Source organism: Mixophyes fleayi, chromosome 3, assembly GCF_038048845.1.
Source record: "Mixophyes fleayi isolate aMixFle1 chromosome 3, aMixFle1.hap1, whole genome shotgun sequence".
NCBI lineage: Eukaryota > Metazoa > Chordata > Amphibia > Anura > Limnodynastidae > Mixophyes > Mixophyes fleayi.
In genome coordinates, this window is record NC_134404.1 from 13,208,717 (window position 1) to 13,228,941 (window position 20,225).

The 20,225-nt window shown below is 44.6% G+C and overlaps 1 protein-coding gene across 2 annotated transcripts; it reads left to right on the plus strand.

Annotated features, from left to right (window-relative positions):
* Nucleotides 1-87: 87 nt before the first annotated feature.
* Nucleotides 88-18,791, plus strand: SELENOI (selenoprotein I). 2 transcript variants are annotated; one of them, XM_075201113.1, is made up of 10 exons: nt 88-256; nt 9,662-9,730; nt 11,013-11,121; nt 12,089-12,163; nt 13,073-13,335; nt 13,418-13,526; nt 13,731-13,779; nt 14,222-14,402; nt 14,908-15,090; nt 15,447-15,512. In XM_075201113.1, the coding sequence occupies exons 1-10, from the start codon at nt 197-199 to the stop codon at nt 15,510-15,512; spliced, it is 1,164 nt and encodes a 387-aa protein (XP_075057214.1). In that variant the 5' UTR covers nt 88-196. The 2 variants fall into 2 exon arrangements, with proteins under 2 accessions (XP_075057214.1, XP_075057212.1); XM_075201111.1 differs by having other exon boundaries at nt 90-256; nt 15,447-18,791.
* Nucleotides 18,792-20,225: the final 1,434 nt, after the last annotated feature.

Here is a 20,225-nt window from a genome sequence, read left to right on the forward strand (position 1 = left end):
GCCGGACAGGGGGCGTGGTCTGGTCACGTCACTCCCAGCTGTAGGATCAGCCGATTCCTCAGCCCCGCCCCCTCACAACAGCCCCTTCTACTACGCGCCGCATCCGCTCTGACGTCACGTGTCGTCCAGCTCGTGCTTCTCCCCAGCCCGCGTGTCTTCCTGTCAGCGCGAGCCGGTGTCCCGCGCCCTTCCCGCCATGTCCTCGTGCTGGGACTACGTCACCGCCGAACAGCTGAGCGGGTTTGACCGGTACAAGGTGCGGAGACCGGAGGGAGGGTGTGAGGGGGCAGGAGACCCGGTGTGTATGTGTATATCCCCCCTCCTAGGGCAGGACCCCCGGGTACATGTGTATATCCCCCTCCTAGGGCAGGACCCCCGGGTACATGTGTATATCCCCCCTCCTAGGGCAGGACCCCCGGGGTACATGTGTATATCCCCCCTCCTAGGGCAGGACCCCCGGGGTACATGTGTATATCCCCCTTCCTAGGGCAGGACCCCCGGGTACATGTGTATATCCCCCCTCCTAGGGCAGGACCCCCGGGGTACATGTGTATATCCCCCCTCCTAGGGCAGGACCCCCGGGTACATGTGTATATCCCCCTCCTAGGGCAGGAGCCCCGGGTACATGTGTATATCCCCCCTCCTAGGGCAGGACCCCCGGGGTACATGTGTATATCCCCCTCCTAGGGCAGGACCCCCGGGTACATGTGTATATCCCCCCTCCTAGGGCAGGACCCCCGGGTACATGTGTATATCCCCCCTCCTAGGGCAGGACCCCCGGGTACATGTGTATATCCCCCTCCTAGGGCAGGACCCCCGGGGTACATGTGTATATCCCCCCTCCTAGGGCAGGACCCCCGGGTACATGTGTATATCCCCCCTCCTATGGCAGGACCCCCGGGTACATGTGTATATCCCCCTCCTAGGGCAGGACCCCCGGGTACATGTGTATATCCCCCCTCCTAGGGCAGGACCCCCGGGTACATGTGTATATCCCCCTCCTAGGGCAGGACCCCCGGGGTACATGTGTATATCCCCCCTCCTAGGGCAGGACCCCCGGGTACATGTGTATATCCCCCCTCCTATGGCAGGACCCCCGGGTACATGTGTATATCCCCCTCCTAGGGCAGGACCCCCGGGGTACATGTGTATATCCCCCTCCTAGGGCAGGAGCCCCGGGGTACATGTGTATATCCCCCCTCCTAGGGCAGGAGCCCCGGGTACATGTGTATATCCCCCCTCCTAGGGCAGGAGCCCCGGGTACATGTGTATATCCCCCCTCCTAGGGCAGGACCCCCGGGTACATGTGTATATCCCCCCTCCTAGGGCAGGACCCCCGGGGTACATGTGTATATCCCCCCTCCTAGGGCAGGACCCCCGGGTACATGTGTATATCCCCCCTCCTATGGCAGGACCCCCGGGTACATGTGTATATCCCCCTCCTAGGGCAGGACCCCCGGGGTACATGTGTATATCCCCCTCCTAGGGCAGGAGCCCCGGGGTACATGTGTATATCCCCCCTCCTAGGGCAGGACCCCCGGGTACATGTGTATATCCCCCCTGCTAGGGCAGGACCCCCGGGTACATGTGTATATCCCCCCTCCTAGGGCAGGACCCCCGGGTACATGTGTATATCCCCCTCCTAGGGCAGGACCCCCGGGGTACATGTGTATATCCCCCCTCCTAGGGCAGGACCCCCGGGTACATGTGTATATCCCCCCTCCTAGGGCAGGACCCCCGGGTACATGTGTATATCCCCCTCCTAGGGCAGGACCCCCGGGGTACATGTGTATATCCCCCTCCTAGGGCAGGACCCCCGGGGTACATGTGTATATCCCCCCTCCTAGGGCAGGACCCCCGGGGTACATGTGTATATCCCCCCTCCTATGGCAGGACCCCCGGGTACATGTGTATATCCCCCTCCTAGGGCAGGACCCCCGGGGTACATGTGTATATCCCCCCTCCTAGGGCAGGACCCCCGGGTACATGTGTATATCCCCCCTCCTAGGGCAGGACCCCCGGGTACATGTGTATATCCCCCTCCTAGGGCAGGACCCCCGGGGTACATGTGTATATCCCCCCTCCTAGGGCAGGACCCCCGGGTACATGTGTATATCCCCCCTCCTAGGGCAGGACCCCCGGGGTACATGTGTATATCCCCCCTCCTAGGGCAGGACCCCCGGGTACATGTGTATATCCCCCCTCCTAGGGCAGGAGCCCCGGGGTACATGTGTATATCCCCCTCCTAGGGCAGGACCCCCGGGTACATGTGTATATCCCCCCTCCTAGGGCAGGACCCCTGGGTACATGTGTATATCCCCCTCCTAGGGCAGGACCCCTGGGTACATGTGTATATCCCCCTCCTAGGGCAGGACCCCCGGGTACATGTGTATATCCCCCCTCCTAGGGCAGGACCCCCGGGTACATGTGTATATCCCCCTCCTAGGGCAGGACCCCTGGGTACATGTGTATATCCCCCTCCTAGGGCAGGACCCCCGGGGTACATGTGTATATCCCCCCTCCTAGGGCAGGACCCCTGGGTACATGTGTATATCCCCCTCCTAGGGCAGGACCCCCGGGGTACATGTGTATATCCCCCTCCTAGGGCAGGACCCCCGGGGTACATGTGTATATCCCCCCTCCTAGGGCAGGACCCCCGGGTACATGTGTATATCCCCCCTCCTAGGGCAGGACCCCCGGGTACATGTGTATATCCCCCCCCCTCTTAAGGCAGGACCCCCGGGGTACATGTGTATATCCCCCTCCTAGGGCAGGACCCCCGGGGTACATGTGTATATCCCCCCTCCTAGGGCAGGACCCCCGGGGTACATGTGTATATCCCCCCTCCTAGGGCAGGACCCCCGGGTACATGTGTATATCCCCCCCTCCTAGGGCAGGACCCCCGGGTACATGTGTATATCCCCCTCCTAGGGCAGGACCCCTGGGTACATGTGTATATCCCCCCCCCCTCTTAAGGCAGGACCCCCGGGTACATGTGTATATCCCCCCTCCTAGGGCAGGACCCCCGGGTACATGTGTATATCCCCCCTCCTAGGGCAGGAGCCCCGGGGTACATGTGTATATCCCCCCTCCTAGGGCAGGAGCCCCGGGGTACATGTGTATATCCCCCCTCCTAGGGCAGGAGCCCCGGGGTACATGTGTATATCCCCCCTCCTAGGGCAGGAGCCCCGGGGTACATGTGTATATCCCCCCTCCTAGGGCAGGAGCCCCGGGGTACATGTGTATATCCCCCCTCCTAGGGCAGGAGCCCCGGGGTACATGTGTATATCCCCCCTCCTAGGGCAGGAGCCCCGGGGTACATGTGTATATCCCCCCTCCTAGGGCAGGACACCCGGGGTACATGTGCGTATCTTTCCCCCCCCCTTATTAGGGCAGGACACCCTGGGAACATGTGTATATTCTATATCTAGTAGGCTGAGTAAATTCATTTGTAAAAGTGTGTTTCTGGAGGTGTCTTTTAGGGGGCTGTCACTTGTACTTTAGGACTAAACATTATGTTCCTGCTGCAGAACTGACGTTCTGGTATTTGAGAAAACATTGATTTGACTAAACTCAATATAACGGTCTAGTGGTGAGTGACTTTGTAAGTTGTGGCGAGATGAAAGGGAAGGATTTTGTGACACTTGGCAGCTCAGTGGTTTATATGACAGTGATGATTGTCCAAAGGTTTAAAAACCACCATTCATTCACATGTGGTTTTGTGGGACAGTTTTGATTTTCTCCAGATAGCTGCAGTTTGCATTGGTTGGGATCATTTTATTCATTTTAATTTGTCATGCTGAAGATGAGAGATTTTTTTATTTTGTGTTTTTGCCTCTCTTGTATCTTGATTGTCCTTACAGCTAGTACATTGCAGTCTGGGGTTTTCTGCTTGTGCGAGGGTACATCTGTTGCTCTTTTACAGAAAGTGTATCCTATTTTTTTTGTAAGACTGAAACAGAGTACACATGGCCAAGATCAAATGTCATACTGCCAAGTAACCCCAGACCAGAGATAACGGCTCTGTCATTATTTTATAATTTTTTTAGTCTAATTATAATCTTTTCTTACATAGGATGAATCGTCGGTGAATGAATGTTTAAGGGAATTCTTTTGTTTAAGAGGATGTGAAAGCTACAACATAAAAACTACTTTTAGGCATGTATCATCGTCATTGTCTACTGAAGTAATAGTTAGGGGCATATTCAATTGTCTGCGGAAACGCAGAAAATTCAGCGGTCCGCACATCATTGCCGCCATTACGGTAATAATGCGCGGGGGGAAAACGTTATTACGGTACTTTTCTCGCTGGATTTCTCAGGGAGCTGCGAGCTGAAATCCAGCTAACTATTACCGTAATAACGGTAGTAGTTTTTTTTTTTTTGTATAGAATTATACAACCAAAAAACAGGAGACAGAAATTACCGGTGAATGAACACCCAACGTTGCCAAAGTCCAGTCCAGTGAATAATGTGACTTCCTTTAATAAAACAATGGCAACAAAGCAACTTGCATGGATGGTATATTAAATGGAATTTGAATGCATTAAAATTGAAGATGTTCATTCGCTGAACTATTCTTCCTATCTAGTGGTATTTAATGTGCATGAGAGTAGGGTCAGGGCACATTTTTGTCACCATATCAGGAAATGAGTGAGCTAATCTGGCTGCATGTAACGGGGGCAGTGTCAGGAGGGGATTGGAAGTAAGTGCAGTGTTCTCCGCAGTACCTAATTTAAGGGTGCTCCACCCGGCTCTTGGGGAGTTAAGAGCCGGGTGGAGCACCCGTTACTACGGTAATACTGCACATTATTGCTGTTGCTGTGGTTAACTCAACGCTGATTTTTTTTTTTTCCTCAGTTCTGAACTGCAAGCAAAAAGCTGCGTTAAAATTACCGTAGTAACAGTAATAATCCGCAGTATTACTGTAGTAACGGCAATAGTGCGTGGTGTTGAATTCCCCCTTAGGGGCATATTCAATTGTTTGAATATCCCGCGGCGTTAAAACTATTACCGTTATTACACTAATAGTAAGCTGGATTTCAGCTCACAGCTCCCTGAGCCACTAGCTGAAATCCAGCGAGAAAACTACCGTAATAGTGCTCGCGCCACAAGATTTTTGGCTATAACTCCAAGGGGCATATTCAATTCCGATCCCGATTCGCGGGATCGCGCCGGAACGGCCGCGAACGTAATCCGCGGTACCGCAATAACGTAGAGCTGCGTATGAAAATCTGCGTTATTGCGATACCGTATTACCGGCAGTAGTGCGCATTTTCCGCGGTAACGCGCGTTACCGCGGATTGGATCGGAATTGAATATGCCCCCAAGAATTGAATATGCCCCTTAGAGTCCAACGGATTCCTATTATAATGGGCACTGTGTGAGCACTGCAGCCATCAGTGGTCTAACACACTGACCACCAGTATGACCTGTCTTGGTAGTCAGTCCAGGCAGATGTGGGCAATAACCTCCATTTTTCATTATTATTGTCACGTATTGCACTGTCCCCACTCGACGACTTCTTAATACCACCCGGCTGGCAAAATTTTCTGGGGAAAACACTGAAGTGGGAAGTTGTTGCACATCAAATTAAAATAATTTATGTAGAAATTCTGTATGAGAGGCAGTTACAAAACACAAAATCTCTGAAGCTTCTGCTACTTATTTCAGCTTTTTTTTTTTTTTACGATTGAATAGACCCAGTAGTTCTTGTCTGTGCCCAAAATGACCCTTCTGCCTAAGCAGAATCTGATGCCCAAAGATTAGATTTCGATCAGCCTGTATCTGTAATGTGGTAACGTTACACTGCCCACACACATTATGATTCATATGACCATTTTAGAGCAAACTGCTGTCGAATAGCTGCGTATATCGGCCCAAAACAACAATGGATCCCAATGCAAAATGTGATCAGGATTAGCAGAAAGCAAAGTCCAGTCCTGGCTGTGAACTGACTGGTCATAGCCTGCGCTCATTGCACCCTGTAACATCGGTTCGAGAGGCTGGATCTGCCTCTGTCTAGTGCGCTGCTTGTAACTAGACTTCTGCTGGTGACACCTCGTGTCCTGATCTAATCCTATCCTTTCTCTACTAATCTTGTGTAACTGCACTTTCTTCACTAGTACTTGGTAAATGTGTCAGTGATTTGTACCCAGGCACATTGCAGGTGTCCCATCTACGTAGATAAGCCTGTCTATCAGTGAAATAGTTTGTTCCAGATAAACTTTTATGACATCTGAGAATTTCTTTCCAGCTGCACTACAGATCACTTGAATAGAACGGACATTTCTTTAGATTATTGTTTACTTAAATATGTTTAATGTTCTCATTAGTGTAAATATTTAACTCCTTCTGATATTCATGTGTTAGGATAGTGTCATATATACACTTTCTTAAGCAACAGAAATATGCCAAGTCTAATACTCGATGAAATGTTTTTCCATTTACTAGAAAAACAATATTGATACTTCATCAGCACTTTATAGCTGCAGTGTCTGTAATCGCAGCTTCTTTATTTGTCTTCCTGCTCATAGTCCCTGTTTTCGCCTTCCTACCTATGTGACAGTGCAGCTTTTTTTTCTGCACGTAGCGTTTGAGCAGATCCCATAGTCTTTTTTGAAATGCCGTTATCTTCTGATTTTTGTTGACGCACAAAATGCTGCTTCCAAAATACAGGTCTGACGTCCTCCTTATTCTTTACTAATAATATATGTAAACAATAAATACATATCGGGCTGGTGTCCTCTTCAATCTGACGTTTCTCTTGTACTAAATGAGAAACTCCGATCTAAAGTTGTACAGGAGTCCTCAACATGTGTAAAGGTTATACATAGCGCTTTCCCTCAAATGCCAAGTAAAATCTATGGACACGTCTTTCTACACATTTTATCATTATATTTACAGTTAGCTATTATGTAGTGTGTGGCTGGTGAGGAAGGATAGATATACGATTTCCTGTAGAGTGCACACTGTCCACAGTACTGTAATGCACAGGAACAATGTACATCCTGTGCTGTTATCATATATACAGCCCTTGTGTGATAAACATACATATATATTAGTAACACAAATGTGTTGATGCTTAATCTCTAGAATAGATCATCCAATTTTTGCAAATCTTGTTTCCTACCACAAACATTGAGGCAGAGTAGCTGTGATTGTCAGTTTCTGTAGGTGTATAACCTCATTCCTACTGGCTTGTGGGTGGATTATATTTGTCCATCAATTGTTCCCTTTGTCCTTGAGTTGGAGTGTAGATAGCAGCATTATTTTAGGAACAGTCTTGCCATTCAAAAGATTTTGTTTTTTTCATAGGGGCAAACTTGTGATTTGACATAAGAGCGGTCTTGTATATAGTTCAGATGATCTTCTAAACTGCTCCATGTAATTTCATGGGACCTTAAACAGAAATCCTAGAAGTTGGCATCTTGTGACCTACCCCAGGAAGGTTTTCACCAATATATTATGCCCATTGCCTTATCCCTGGAGGCAGCCATTGTGCAGTATTCATGAGAAGCCTGTCCGTTAGTGTCATGATCGATGCATATGGCACTAAAAATTAGGCATATCTGGAACAAATAGCTAGTGTGGGTTTACTGGAGTATACATATAGTAACTAATGTCCATTTCTTGTAAGGTACAGGATGAGATAAACCAGTCTGTTGTACACACTTCTTTCCTCTAGGGATAGAATGACATCAGATGGGATCCTGGAGGTAAGACCAGGTAATAGGATTGGCCTGTGTGTCCACCCCTGAAAGGAGACCTTGTGCTTTATTGTTCAGGATCTTAAAAACAATGGGCCCAATTAATGCCAAGTAATAGCAGAATCCGGGTTCTAGTGACCATAGAACACACTGATTAATCATTACAGATAGACAGACTGTGGACATTGGCAGCACCTCAGATAAAGCGGCTGCCTTCAGCTGAGTCACTGTAGATCATGAAACTTTAATGACCCTTACATGAAACGAGGGCTGATCTCTTAGCGCTGCTTACAGGATCTTATTACAGCGCTGGCTTGCTGAGAGCTCATGTATTTATCTAGATATCTTGCAAAGTGACAATTTATAACAATATAAAGTCTTCATCCAGGCTGTTCTTCTGTAAAATGCTCTCTGTGTATGTAATATATAATGGGCAATCTGCACAATCATATTGTGCTGTCATAAGGCTTTGTGACAGCGCAATGATAGACATTTGTACTGCTGCGTATACCTGTTTCCTTTTTCTATGGAATTACTAGCTCTATACAATAGAACTTTAGTTTATCTGTGGTAGTTCCTTACAAAGAATTGTGCACACACATGGCCTAGTGCTGTATAGAAATGTAATAAAAAGGGGAGAGAAAATTTAGACACATTTATACAAAGTGTTGCACTGCTTTGTATAGAAGCTTTATTTCTAGAAATTGGTGAAAACAAAGTGCGCTTCTTTAAATGAAAAATGAGTACAAGTGAATAAAAACATTTGAGTGCAGTCAGGACAATTAAGACCACTGTATGTAAAAACAAGAGAAAATCTAGTCCAGCGCTCTGAAACAAGCAATACATAAATCACTACGTGTCGGTGTATACGTAAGTAGGAGAATAACAATATAGTTATATGGGGATAAACCCGCCTGCCAACGTCAAGGCATCTCCTGTAGCGGAGTCCCTTGCTGTGTAGAAACAAGGTTACTCGGGTGTTAGAATTAAAACCTTCCCTGAGCCTCCATTTTCAAAGTACCTGAAGGGAAGCTTCTGACTCCCAGAAAACTAACTAGATATTTCTGTAGCTGATGGACAGTGTAATGAGCGCAAATCTGTCTTCTATGGCTGTCCTGAGTAGATATGACATGTAATCCTGTTCTATACAATGCAGTTCCTGTGTCCTGATCACTAACAATTAGATTGGGCTGACAACCTTCACTGTGTCCTTATGTGTAGCACCTGACCTAATCTTACCAATATCACATGCATGAAAACCGTTTCCCAACTGCATGTTGTGAAATGTCGGCAGTGATTAGAACATATGGAAATATTGATAAATATATTTGGGGCTGTCTTCATGGTAAATTGAATATTTTCAGCTGGGATTTTCCCCCTCTCCTTTACCCAAGTTCTAGCATTTAATCCATCGCTTGGTTGAGTGTAACAGTGACTTGTCCATGTTGTGGTGTCTGTCCTGTGTCTTATCTGTGAAGCTGGCACAGATCATCTTGTTCTCGTTTGACATTAAACTTGGCTGCCACGTTGGCTCATTTCACAGGATCGGACTGTGATCCCTGGTGTACGTGTTGTGTATTTGTTTTGTTGCTCCTCACCCCATAGATAAATTAATACATTTCTATTACGGTATAGTGAGAGGAAATAAGAATAACCAAATGGCATACATCTCCGACATGGTCGGCTGTTTCCTTATATAGAAAAGGAAAAAAAGTAGTTTACTGGAAAATGAGCCACAAGCAATTCTGCTTCTTCTATAATTTTTCTTTCAAAACAAATTTAAAATCCTCAGCAACTGTAATGCCAATATCCCATTTCATGTGCAAGGAACAGACTTTGTTTTAAAAGGCCCAATGTGCTAATACTGTGAGTCCTGAGAACCTGACACTGAGTGTTATTTTATTTTATGCCTTATATATCAGGTGTATTGTAATCCCTCGTCTTCTCTTACAGTACAGTGCGGTGGACACAAATCCTATTTCCCTCTATGTTATGCACCCGTTCTGGAACTCTATAGTCAAAGTAAGTGGTTTTGTTTATTGACCAACAATTTGCAACAGACATTCTTGTCAAAATCCCTTTATAATAGGCCTAAAAACAAGCTCTGCAAAATATAAATGGTAATTTGAGCTATTAGAGAGGCGGGTGGGAGTGTATGGGTAGTCTGGCTGTGCATCAAGTCGATAAAATCTGATTGTTTTTTAGTGCATCATTTAGACCAGTGAGGGGCAACGTGAAGTAGCTGGAGAGCCGCAGGAGCGGCCCCCAGCCTTCAAAGGGGCCACAGAGGAAGGAGAGCACAGTGCGTTCCCTCCTCTTCTGGGTATGTCACGTGATGCTGAAGTCGACTGCCCCATTCTAATAAGATTGGGGATCGCAGGCTAAACAGTAAAAGGACAGAATGTCACAGGCGTCCTTTCCTCATAGATGCAATGACACTTTAAGTGGCCACAAAAACAATGTTTTCACAATATTTGAAACTTAATTTACCCTTCATATTTGTGGCATACATGTGTGGCTACATGGTTAGTCTCAAAGCTCCAGCCAACAGCCATGGGGCGATCAGAAGCCGGAAAAAACTGTTATGCTGATTGGTCCTCCCGCTCACAATCTGCATACAAAGCCATTATAAAGAGGACAACGAGAATGTTAACAGCTTTAGATGGTAATGTTGCATGAAGGAACGAAAAATGGAAGTCTGCCTACGGAGCGGAGCGCACCACTTAGTAGAGTACCATTATTTGCCTTCAGCTGCTCCTTCTCTCATTTGAGTTATTCAAGGTGGAGCATTACCAGGTTCTGAAAGAACAAAAGTCTGTCCCTATTGTCGCTAATACAATATTGTGAGTTTCAAGTGAACTTCTGTAATTTTTGGGAATCCCCCATCCCACTGAGAGCAATAACTGAGCTAAAATACCCTGACATAGCGACTGGAATTGTATTCAGAATACTAATTGTATAACTATAAGATCTGTGTGGGATACATTGTTTAACACGTTTTCTCTTCACATTAATAAACTCATTTCTCAGCAACCCCACCGAGATTAATTTTTATACAGTTATTAAATCTTCTGACTACAGTTCTGCTGGGCACCCCTTGGTATTATACCAGTGTTCTTGTCGAGTACTGAAGAGTAAGTCCTGGTAGATGTGACAACAAGTCTGCACAGAAGGACGTATACAGTTCTCTGTGCTGGGCACAATTACATAAAGACCCTTCAGTTGTTATACATCAGTCTTAGTTTGCATCACTTCTATTTATTTTGATATACAGACAGGTGCTGATAACACATTTCTCCACCAGTTTTTCCCCAGGTGGTTGGCTCCTAATCTGATCACTTTCAGCGGTTTCCTTCTACTTGTATTCAACTTCTTTATGATGGCATATTTCGACCCTAACTTCTATGCATCGGGTATGTGTAATTACTCTCGTTTCTCTCTTTCTGCTAACATCTTACTTGAACCAGGAATGTAACAGCAGGACAATGTACTAACCTTCCTAGTGTTGTATGTGCCAGAGGGTGCTTTTCCTTAATGTGTCCTTACATGTTGGTATTGAGGCTAGTACTAGGCTAGGTTAGCATTCTCCTGTGTGGGTTGTGTGCGCCAAGGTATAACTTCTACATCGAAATGTGAGGATTAACTTGTACTTTCAGTAGAGTGATACGTTTAATCTGCTAGGTGTATCCTGTTCCCGTACCAAGGGGAGAGCCGGTCTGACTGGTTAGATCACTTGTGAGATACATGAACGTTTCTCTGTAGGTGTTTTATCTCAAGGACCCCCCCCAAATCCCCCTTGTAAAGAGCCCATTCTAATGTGACTGTTTTAAATCTAAGTTTTAGGAATACAGCTCCCCCCCTTCCCATACACTTAGTTATTTATATAGGAAGTAGCCCGATTTCTCCCGCTGACTTCCTCAAATACAAGTGTGCTCGGTTGTTCACATCGAACACAATGCATGATGGGTCATCTGGTGCTGTGAGCTATTACAGCACCCGTCCAGGTAGTATGATCTCCTTGTGACAGTCTGAGCTACCTCAGAAGCGCCCGGGGCCCAGGGATGGCTCCGTTTGTTAAAACGCTGTTGACGCCAATTTATAAAACTTCTCACCTCGTCTTCTACTTGTATTAAATGTATTTTAATTGAGCATCCGCCTTATTTAAATGACTAAATCTCCAGTTACTGGAGAGATGCCTGCACGTGTCCCACACACAAGGTGCAGTGCCTCGGATGGAAGCGATTCTTTGCAGCTGTTTGATTTGCTTATAGACTGACTCTCCAGTAATCCTGTCTATAAACACACTGATCTTCAGAATAATGAATGTGATGTACATGTTACTCTGTCCTTACTGTGTGTATCTCTGTCCTTGTTGTGCAGCACCAAATCATGAGCACATTCCCAACTGGGTGTGGATCGCAGCCGGTATACTCAACTTCACAGCTTACACTCTGGGTGAGCCTGCTCTGTATACACTGTATGTAAGGGTCTGTAACTGGAATGTGTGCAGTGAGTGCTCTTCAGGGGTAGTAAGGACCCTGCACACTCCATAGATGGCATTTGAATGTTTTTAAAGTCTCCTTAGACATTGTAACTTGATACTACAGTCACACAATGTTGGAGAGTAAATGCCTTCCAGTCACATGGGTGGGTGTTAATAGATCGGCAGTAAACCTCAGTCTGACAGCCTCCGGTCATGAAACTAGGAGGGAGAACTAATTGGCAGGGCTCCCAGTCATGTGATCGCTGTAACGAAATCAGTGAAACCAATCTCCACCCTCACAGCCATTGAAGCTACTTGATAGTGAGAGGCATGCTCCTTGTAATGTGTGAAACTAAAAATATAGGCTTTGTCCTAATACAATATCCTTGTTCCTAAATTCACATTAATGGTTTTTTTTTTTTTTTGTTTTTTACAATTTGGTTACAATTTATGTAGTTGGTGATACCATTGCTCCTGACCCTAAAACTGCCCCAAACCTTTCAAAACATGTATGTCTGGTATCACCATACTCGGGAGTACGAGATGACATTTTGGGGGAACCGTGTGGTGCTATTGGAGAAAAGGACCTGTGGGAAAAATGAAACTGGTTATGTTAATTTCTCCCTATTAATGCCTATAAACCATATATTACAGTATGCTACTACTGAAAACCCGTTCTCCTATGAAAAGAAACAAAGTATACTTGTCAATTTAATTAGACTTGGAAAGAAATAATTCCTGGCACATCCTGTCTAACCCAAAAAATTGTTCCTACCGTTATCATGTATCCTGTGATGAAGGGCTTAGTATAGGATGGATCACTGAGCAGGCAGTCTGTGCCCTTTCATGTAATGTGTAAGACTCTGATCTATTCTTTTCAGATGGAGTGGATGGCAAACAGGCCCGCAGAACTAACTCCAGCACGCCACTAGGGGAGCTGTTTGACCATGGGCTGGACAGCTGGGCCTGCATATACTTTGTGGTGACGGTGTACTCCATTTTTGGCCGTGGACAGACCGGTGTCAGTGTTCTTGTACTTTACCTTCTCCTGTGGGTGGTGCTGTTCTCCTTCATCCTATCCCACTGGGAGAAATATAACACTGGGATCCTCTTTCTGCCTTGGGGCTATGACCTGAGTCAAGTGGTAAGTTGTGTAGCCCACTGGTAGGAGTGGTCCTCTTCCTTCATGTGCGGCGGTTACTCCGTTTCATGTATCTTTCTTTCAGACCATTTCGGGTGTCTATCTGGTAACTGCTGTGGTGGGAGTTGAGGCCTGGTACCAACCTGCTTTCTTTAACATTTTATACCGCGACCTCTTCACGTCCATGATTGTTGGTAAGACCACGATCTGTGTCTGTAGCTCCTGCCTGCTGGGCGCTTGCATCTGTGACTCACATAACGGGACTATTCCCAGCAGCAGCGCCTTCTCCATGGTATATTGGAGGGTTCGTGCCCTTTTTAATATGGAAAATGAAACCTTTTAATTCATCAATAGTCTAAAGTAAACCTCTTTATATGTACGCTGACTTTATCCTGCAGGTTGTGCACTGACGATCACTCTTCCAATGAGTCTCTACAACGTTTTCAAGTAAGTTCATGTAGTGAAATATGTTTTCCTTTTATAAGTGCTGGGGAAATAACAAGTGGTGGCTTCGTTCCAGCAGCCGGTGCACAGAATCTGCTGCAACACTGTTACTAGGATATAAACACTGCAGCAGCGAGCGATGAGGAAATGTCTAATCGTAATGCTGCTTGTATATATGTCTTGTCTATTGTAGCTTAATGAGCTCAGTATTCATGATTTGAGGTGGAGAGCGGGCAAAGAAAAAATGATCATAAAACAATGGCCCTAAAAACCAAAACATGTTGTCTTTGTACTCTATGAACAGAACAAATCCACGTGGGGCATAGTGGTCTAGATTCTGACTAGAGAATGGTGGAGCGATATCCCATCGTATGTCCTAGTCCTGCTTTGTGCCTGGTGTCTGAGTACTTCTATCTCTGATTGCGGTTTACATTTCTGTCCGTAGATCGTATCGTAATAACACCCTGAAGCACACTACGTTCTACGAGTCCATGCTGCCGCTGATCTCTCCTGTGCTGCTGTTCATCCTCTCCACCCTCTGGATCTTCCTCTCCCCCACCCAGATCCTGGAAGCTCATCCCCGACTCTTCTACTTCATGGTGGGGACCACCTTTGCGAATATTACAGTAAGTCCCGGTTGGGCACTCCTGTACAATGGGTAACGTACACTTACAGCATCAGAAGACCGACCTGCAGCTTGTTGCCAATCCTTACATTAACATACCGTGTCTCATCAAAGTTCAGGATACACGGAGCACAGTAAGATAATGTCAGATATATTTACTATAATATTACAGTAAGTTCCGGTTGGGCACTCCTGTACAGCGGGTAACGTACACTTACAGTATCAGAAGACCGACCTGCAGCTTGTGCCAATCCTTACATTAACATACCGTGTCTAATCAAAGTTCAGGATACACGGAGCACAGTAAGATAATGTCACGGATATATTTACTATAATATTAATGTGTTTTAAATAGACTCACTTTTAGGACTATCTCCTACACACAGTGGTGGCAGCTAATGAAATATTCCTGAACCTGCCGTCCATTCCTAGAACCCGGTCAGGCGTTGCCTATAGCCTGTGTAACGCTCCCCCGTCCCGTCTTACTATAAATGTTTGTTTTCCAGTGCCAGCTGATTGTGTGCCAGATGAGTAACACCAGGTGCCAGCCTCTGAGTTGGCTGCTCTTCCCCCTGGCACTAGTGGTGCTTATCGTGGTCTCAGGATTTACCAGCGAGATGGAGTCTCTGCTGCTGGCGCTGCTGACGGCACTTGTGACACTGGCACACTTACACTACGGAGTCAGAGTGGTGAGTCCTGTACCGTTACTGTGCGGATATATATTAGTCACCTCTGCATCAGATAGACGGGAACTGCAATCATTGTGAAGTACAAAAAAGGTCATATAAACTGGAATCCTTCTTTGGGGGGAAATCATTTCAACTTTGGAATCTGGAATTGCTTTAAAGTAACGGAAAATTCCAAAAATAATAAAAATGAATTTCCCCATTTATATTGTTCACACAAAGGGGTAAAGAGAGGTTTTGTTTTATGATTGAGCTTGTTGATATTTTAGGTATAAATTTGATTTCTGAAGTTTATATTTGAACCAGTTGGGTAAAGTTGTGGCTCATGTGTACGTGAACCGCTGTCCTCTCACTTTCAGGTTTCTCAGTTGAGTAAACACTTCAACATTTTGCCTTTCTCGCTTCAAAAACCCAACACTGACTGACTAGAGGAGGAAGAGAGAATCAGCTTGCAGTCTGCCGAAGTTCTGTAAGATCGGCTTCCGACACTTCGTCCATCACCACACAGAAAAGCGTCAGCCCTCTGGCTTAGGAAACGGAGCCAGCGGAGGAACTGATCATGCAGCTTTCCTGTAAATAGACCAACTGAATGTCCCAGGACCGGCCGCCCCTCTCTCTCTCTCCCTCTTCTCACCTGTGTGCTCCTATGCACATGAAATGTAACTTGGACCTTGCTGGGACTGTCACCCGGATGAGATGACGCCAAAGGAGTCCATTTCTGAGACGCTGGAGCACAAGCAGCGATGCCGCTGGTTTACCGAGACCACGTACGTGTGTGTGTTGTACATGACGGACCCTTTTTATTTTTTTATATATACTTTTTGGATTATGGTAACGTTTTGATTCTCTAAGTTGTCTTTGTAAAGATCATGTGATAACTTAACTGAGTGTCTGCCATCTTGTAACACCTTCATACCGTGGATTTGGGTTTAGTATCCAATGTCTCATAGTCTAAAGATTTCATGCGCTGTCCTTTGGAAAAACTGATGCTAGATACAGCATATTAATAGTTGGATGCTGCAAATGGCATATTCGGATCTTTACCCCGATACAGAGTAATGGACATTTCTCCCAGTCAGGTTGTGTTTGACAGATGAATTGTCTGTTGGTGTCAGCTGTAAGACTCCATGTCTAAGCCACGATCTAGTCTACTTCTCGGTGACTATTTCAAAAGGCTCCCTTTATATATTCTATACTTCTAACGGTTGTCCCTGTTTCTGGTGCTAATTTTTCTATTGGTTGGTTTCCCTAGTTTTGGTGGTGGGAAAGGATAGCAATGCTGGTTTTCTTGTCGTCCAGTCTTCTGGATTTTATTTTGTCCATTATTTTTTTTTTTTTTTTTTTAAAGCCTTCCATCCCGTGCTTGAATGAAGAGTGTATCTAAACCCATTTCTTTCTTTTGGACAGGGTACACTTGGAGGTACCAAGTGCGGTCAAGTGGCATTCATTGTAACTTAACTTTGTAGCTCTGTAACTTAATGTGAGATCTGCAAATCCCTTTTTGTGGGAGTGTTTAGCGGTGTATTCAGATATAAACCATGAGAAATAATCACCCGTAAGCCCCCAATATTTATATGTACGTTAGATCTCACATTTAAATGTTGGAATAGAATGTTTTATTTTTTTGTTTTACTGTTGGAAACATTTGCCTACCTCTTAGGTAAGGGGACCCTGGCGTTTCAGCATGGATAACGGAGAGCGTTGCATCTAATAGTGCCGTGGTTTTGTGTTACTTATAATGCTGATGTGTCCTCACCCCTGGAGATCCTTGTATCATACCCATCTGTAATTACTGCTACATTCTGGCTTAGGGGTTTCTATGACTGGAATGATTTGAATCCTGTCTGATCTGCAGCTTTATCTGCCCTGTGAATACATGTGTGCCAGCTGCGACCTCAGACTGTAGTATTTAAATATTATTTTTAGGTTTGTACATGAGGGAATGCCATGTATTATGTGTCGAATGTGAAATGTATGCGCTAACTGGCATTTTTAATTTTTGTTTTTTATTTTAAATGGAACAAGGAGCTAGTTGTCACACAATTGTGTAAATATATTTGGAGAATATACATATGTAGGATAAAAAATTGCATATCTGTCGGTGTAACTCTGTGTATGGCCTTGTTGTGTGGAATCTGACCAATGTATTTGTCTAGATGGAATGTGTATATGGGTAGTGATCCGCCCTGTCTGCTCTATTGTATGTGCCATAACCATGTATCTGTACGATTGTGAATGTCATTAATCTGTTATTTAACCATGATTTATCTGTTACTTATTGACTAGCATTGAGCAGAGCGAACAGAGAATCTGAGCGCATATTGTCGTCCACTGGAAAGCAAAAAATAACTTGTTTCTGCAAATGTGTTTCCAAGCCGGTCGCTCAGGCAGCTCCGTGGTCGTGCCTTACTGGGCTGCTGTATTATCTGTGCTTCCAGCCTGATGCGTGGTGAGGCAGGAGAAGGCTTATTTTAGGATCAACCGCTAAATGGTAAAAAAATGCAATTTATCTGCACACAGAATTTTTCAGTTGTAAAAAATACTTTAAATTGTGCATCTAATCTTTAAATATTTTTTTTTTTTTTGTATTTCATGATTGTAATTTAATAACACAAATTAGGCGTATAGATCCTTGTAGTAGGACAGCTATGTGTTTAGAAGTTGGACATAATTCTGAAGGTATGCCTAGGTTCAGGGGTGCTCAGAGGCTGGTTTCTAAAGAACGACACCTTGTTCATAAACTGTAGTATAACGTCCACCTGCCGCCCCCTAAAAACTCAGCCAACACCACCTGCTCTTTCCAGCGGGAGAATTGACTATTGGTGAGTACCCTGATCAGAAGGGGTACTGGGCAATTTCTCCCCCTCCCCCCATTTTGGGGGTAAGAGGTGTTTGTTTTGTCTTTTTGATATTTTAGGCCCTCTTCTAGTCCAGCCAGCATGGTGTGCATTGTACTACTGTTACATGAATGTATGACTGTTGTCCTACGGGGTCAGATACAGCTGGACAGAGCTTACACTGCAGCTGGTGATGCACACATCACTCTGATCATGTCAGACCATAACCTTTATAGAACAGGAAAAATAAATAATACGATGAAACCTACATCACCAAATCCATCACAGAGCAGATTGTAAACCTCTTCATCAATTAGTAATTTATTTGTTCTTGTATTACGTGTTTTCTAGACCATAACTAGTTTGTGCAGTGATTGATGGTCCTCTGATTGCTAAAGATGTCCCCTTTCCCTGTGTGCTTATGTTGTCCATGGATCTTTTCCCTGCAATACAATGGTCCAGAAACATTGTGTGTGTGAGCTGCTCCCTGCCTCTCATATTTATATTCCAGAGCGAGAGCATCACAGGGCTACTGTTATCCACCATATCTATGTCCTGTCTCTGCATCACCCTGCCTAGCCCTGAGTAACCTCTCCTGGTGAAAGGGGCCCTCTCTGTATGATTATATATAGTGCCAACATACTCAGATGCAATGGTCATATAAAGGTTAGGGTGACAAACCCATAAATCAATGTGTCTGGTTATAAGATAATGTGAGAGAACCTTATCTGAAAGTGGAAACCCCCTTTTAAGTGTCTCAATCTTTTCACTTCTGGATCATGTCTTTCTGAAAAGTCCAATCACTCAGATGTGCTATAAATAGAAAATGGTTGAATGTTTGTTTCCATTAAATTGTATTTACACTTGTGTTTGTGTGTTCATTTTTGTTTTGTTTTAAGGCTAATTTTCTTATTGGTGAGATTTCCTGTGTGATCCTATCCTCATTCACCATAGATTCTGCATCTGGTGTCATCTCGCAGGTCCTGGACAAATGTATATCTTATGACGTCCCTCTGCCATGTAAGGGGATTATAAAATCATTGGTGGTTTTCTCAGGCAACTATTAGAAAAATTACAATAACAATGGATGTCGAATTGCTTTATACTAACATCCAACACAATGTACAGGTATCGAAGCTGTTAGATTCTTTTTACAGGCAAATGATAATCTGATGTTCAACCTCTTTTTGATTGATCTTAAATTTTATTGAAGGAAAAAAAGTATTTGTTTTTGAGAACAAATTCTACCTACAGATACGGGGAACAGCAATGGGGGCAGCTTGTGTCCCCACTTTTGCTAATCTCTACATCGGCAGATGGGAGAGAGAAACTGTCTTTAATGACAGTCTGAAGAAATACACTCATGGCATCTTGATCTGGATGCGTTATATCGATGACATCCTTATAATGTGGAAGGACAACCAGAGAATGTTTGAAGAGTTTGTAAACATTCTCAATGACAATAACCTACGTTTAACATATGACATGCATCAAAAGAGCATCCATGTTTTTTGGATCTGACTATCACCGAGATGTGTGATGGTAGAAAAACTACTGATTTATTTTGTAAAAAAAAATGCCACAAACGGTATACTTCATAGTGATAGCACTAACTATCCATCTGTAATTAGAAATATTCCTAAGGGAGAATTTTTAAGACTTAAAAATTCAGGAATTGTTCAGATATATCGGATTTTTAAAAAAGATCTCAAGAACTCTGTACTAGGCTTATACAACGAGGTTACAATAAAAGATTAATCAAAAAAGCCTTATGTCAAGTGGAAATGATAGAAGTGAATTGATGAATGGTAAAACGAAGTCCAAAAATTAAAACAAATGTAGAATTGTAGGAGATTTTTTGCCAGGAGTGGAGAGAGAACCAAAATATAATACAATGCCATTGGCCTATTCTATCAGATGCAGATCTTGCAAAGAGATTGAGCACAAGACCGGATTTTAGTTAGCGTAGAACGCCAAATTTAGGTGATAAAATTGTAAAGAGTCACTTTTCTATAAGTAGTACAGTGGTATCGGTAAAAGGATCCTATAAATGTGGACATTGCAAAGTATGTCCTGATATGGCAAAACTACTGAATTCACTGACAGATATGGCCGTAAACATTTGATTGACCATTTCATAAATTGCATCACCAAATGTGTAATATATGCTCTTGTCTGCCCATGCAACAAGATTTATGTTGGCGTGACCAGCGGAATACTTAAACACAGAATTTTGGAACGTATCGGTACAATTAGGAATGCCAGAACAGATAAAAGTAAACTTAAACAACTCACTGCCGT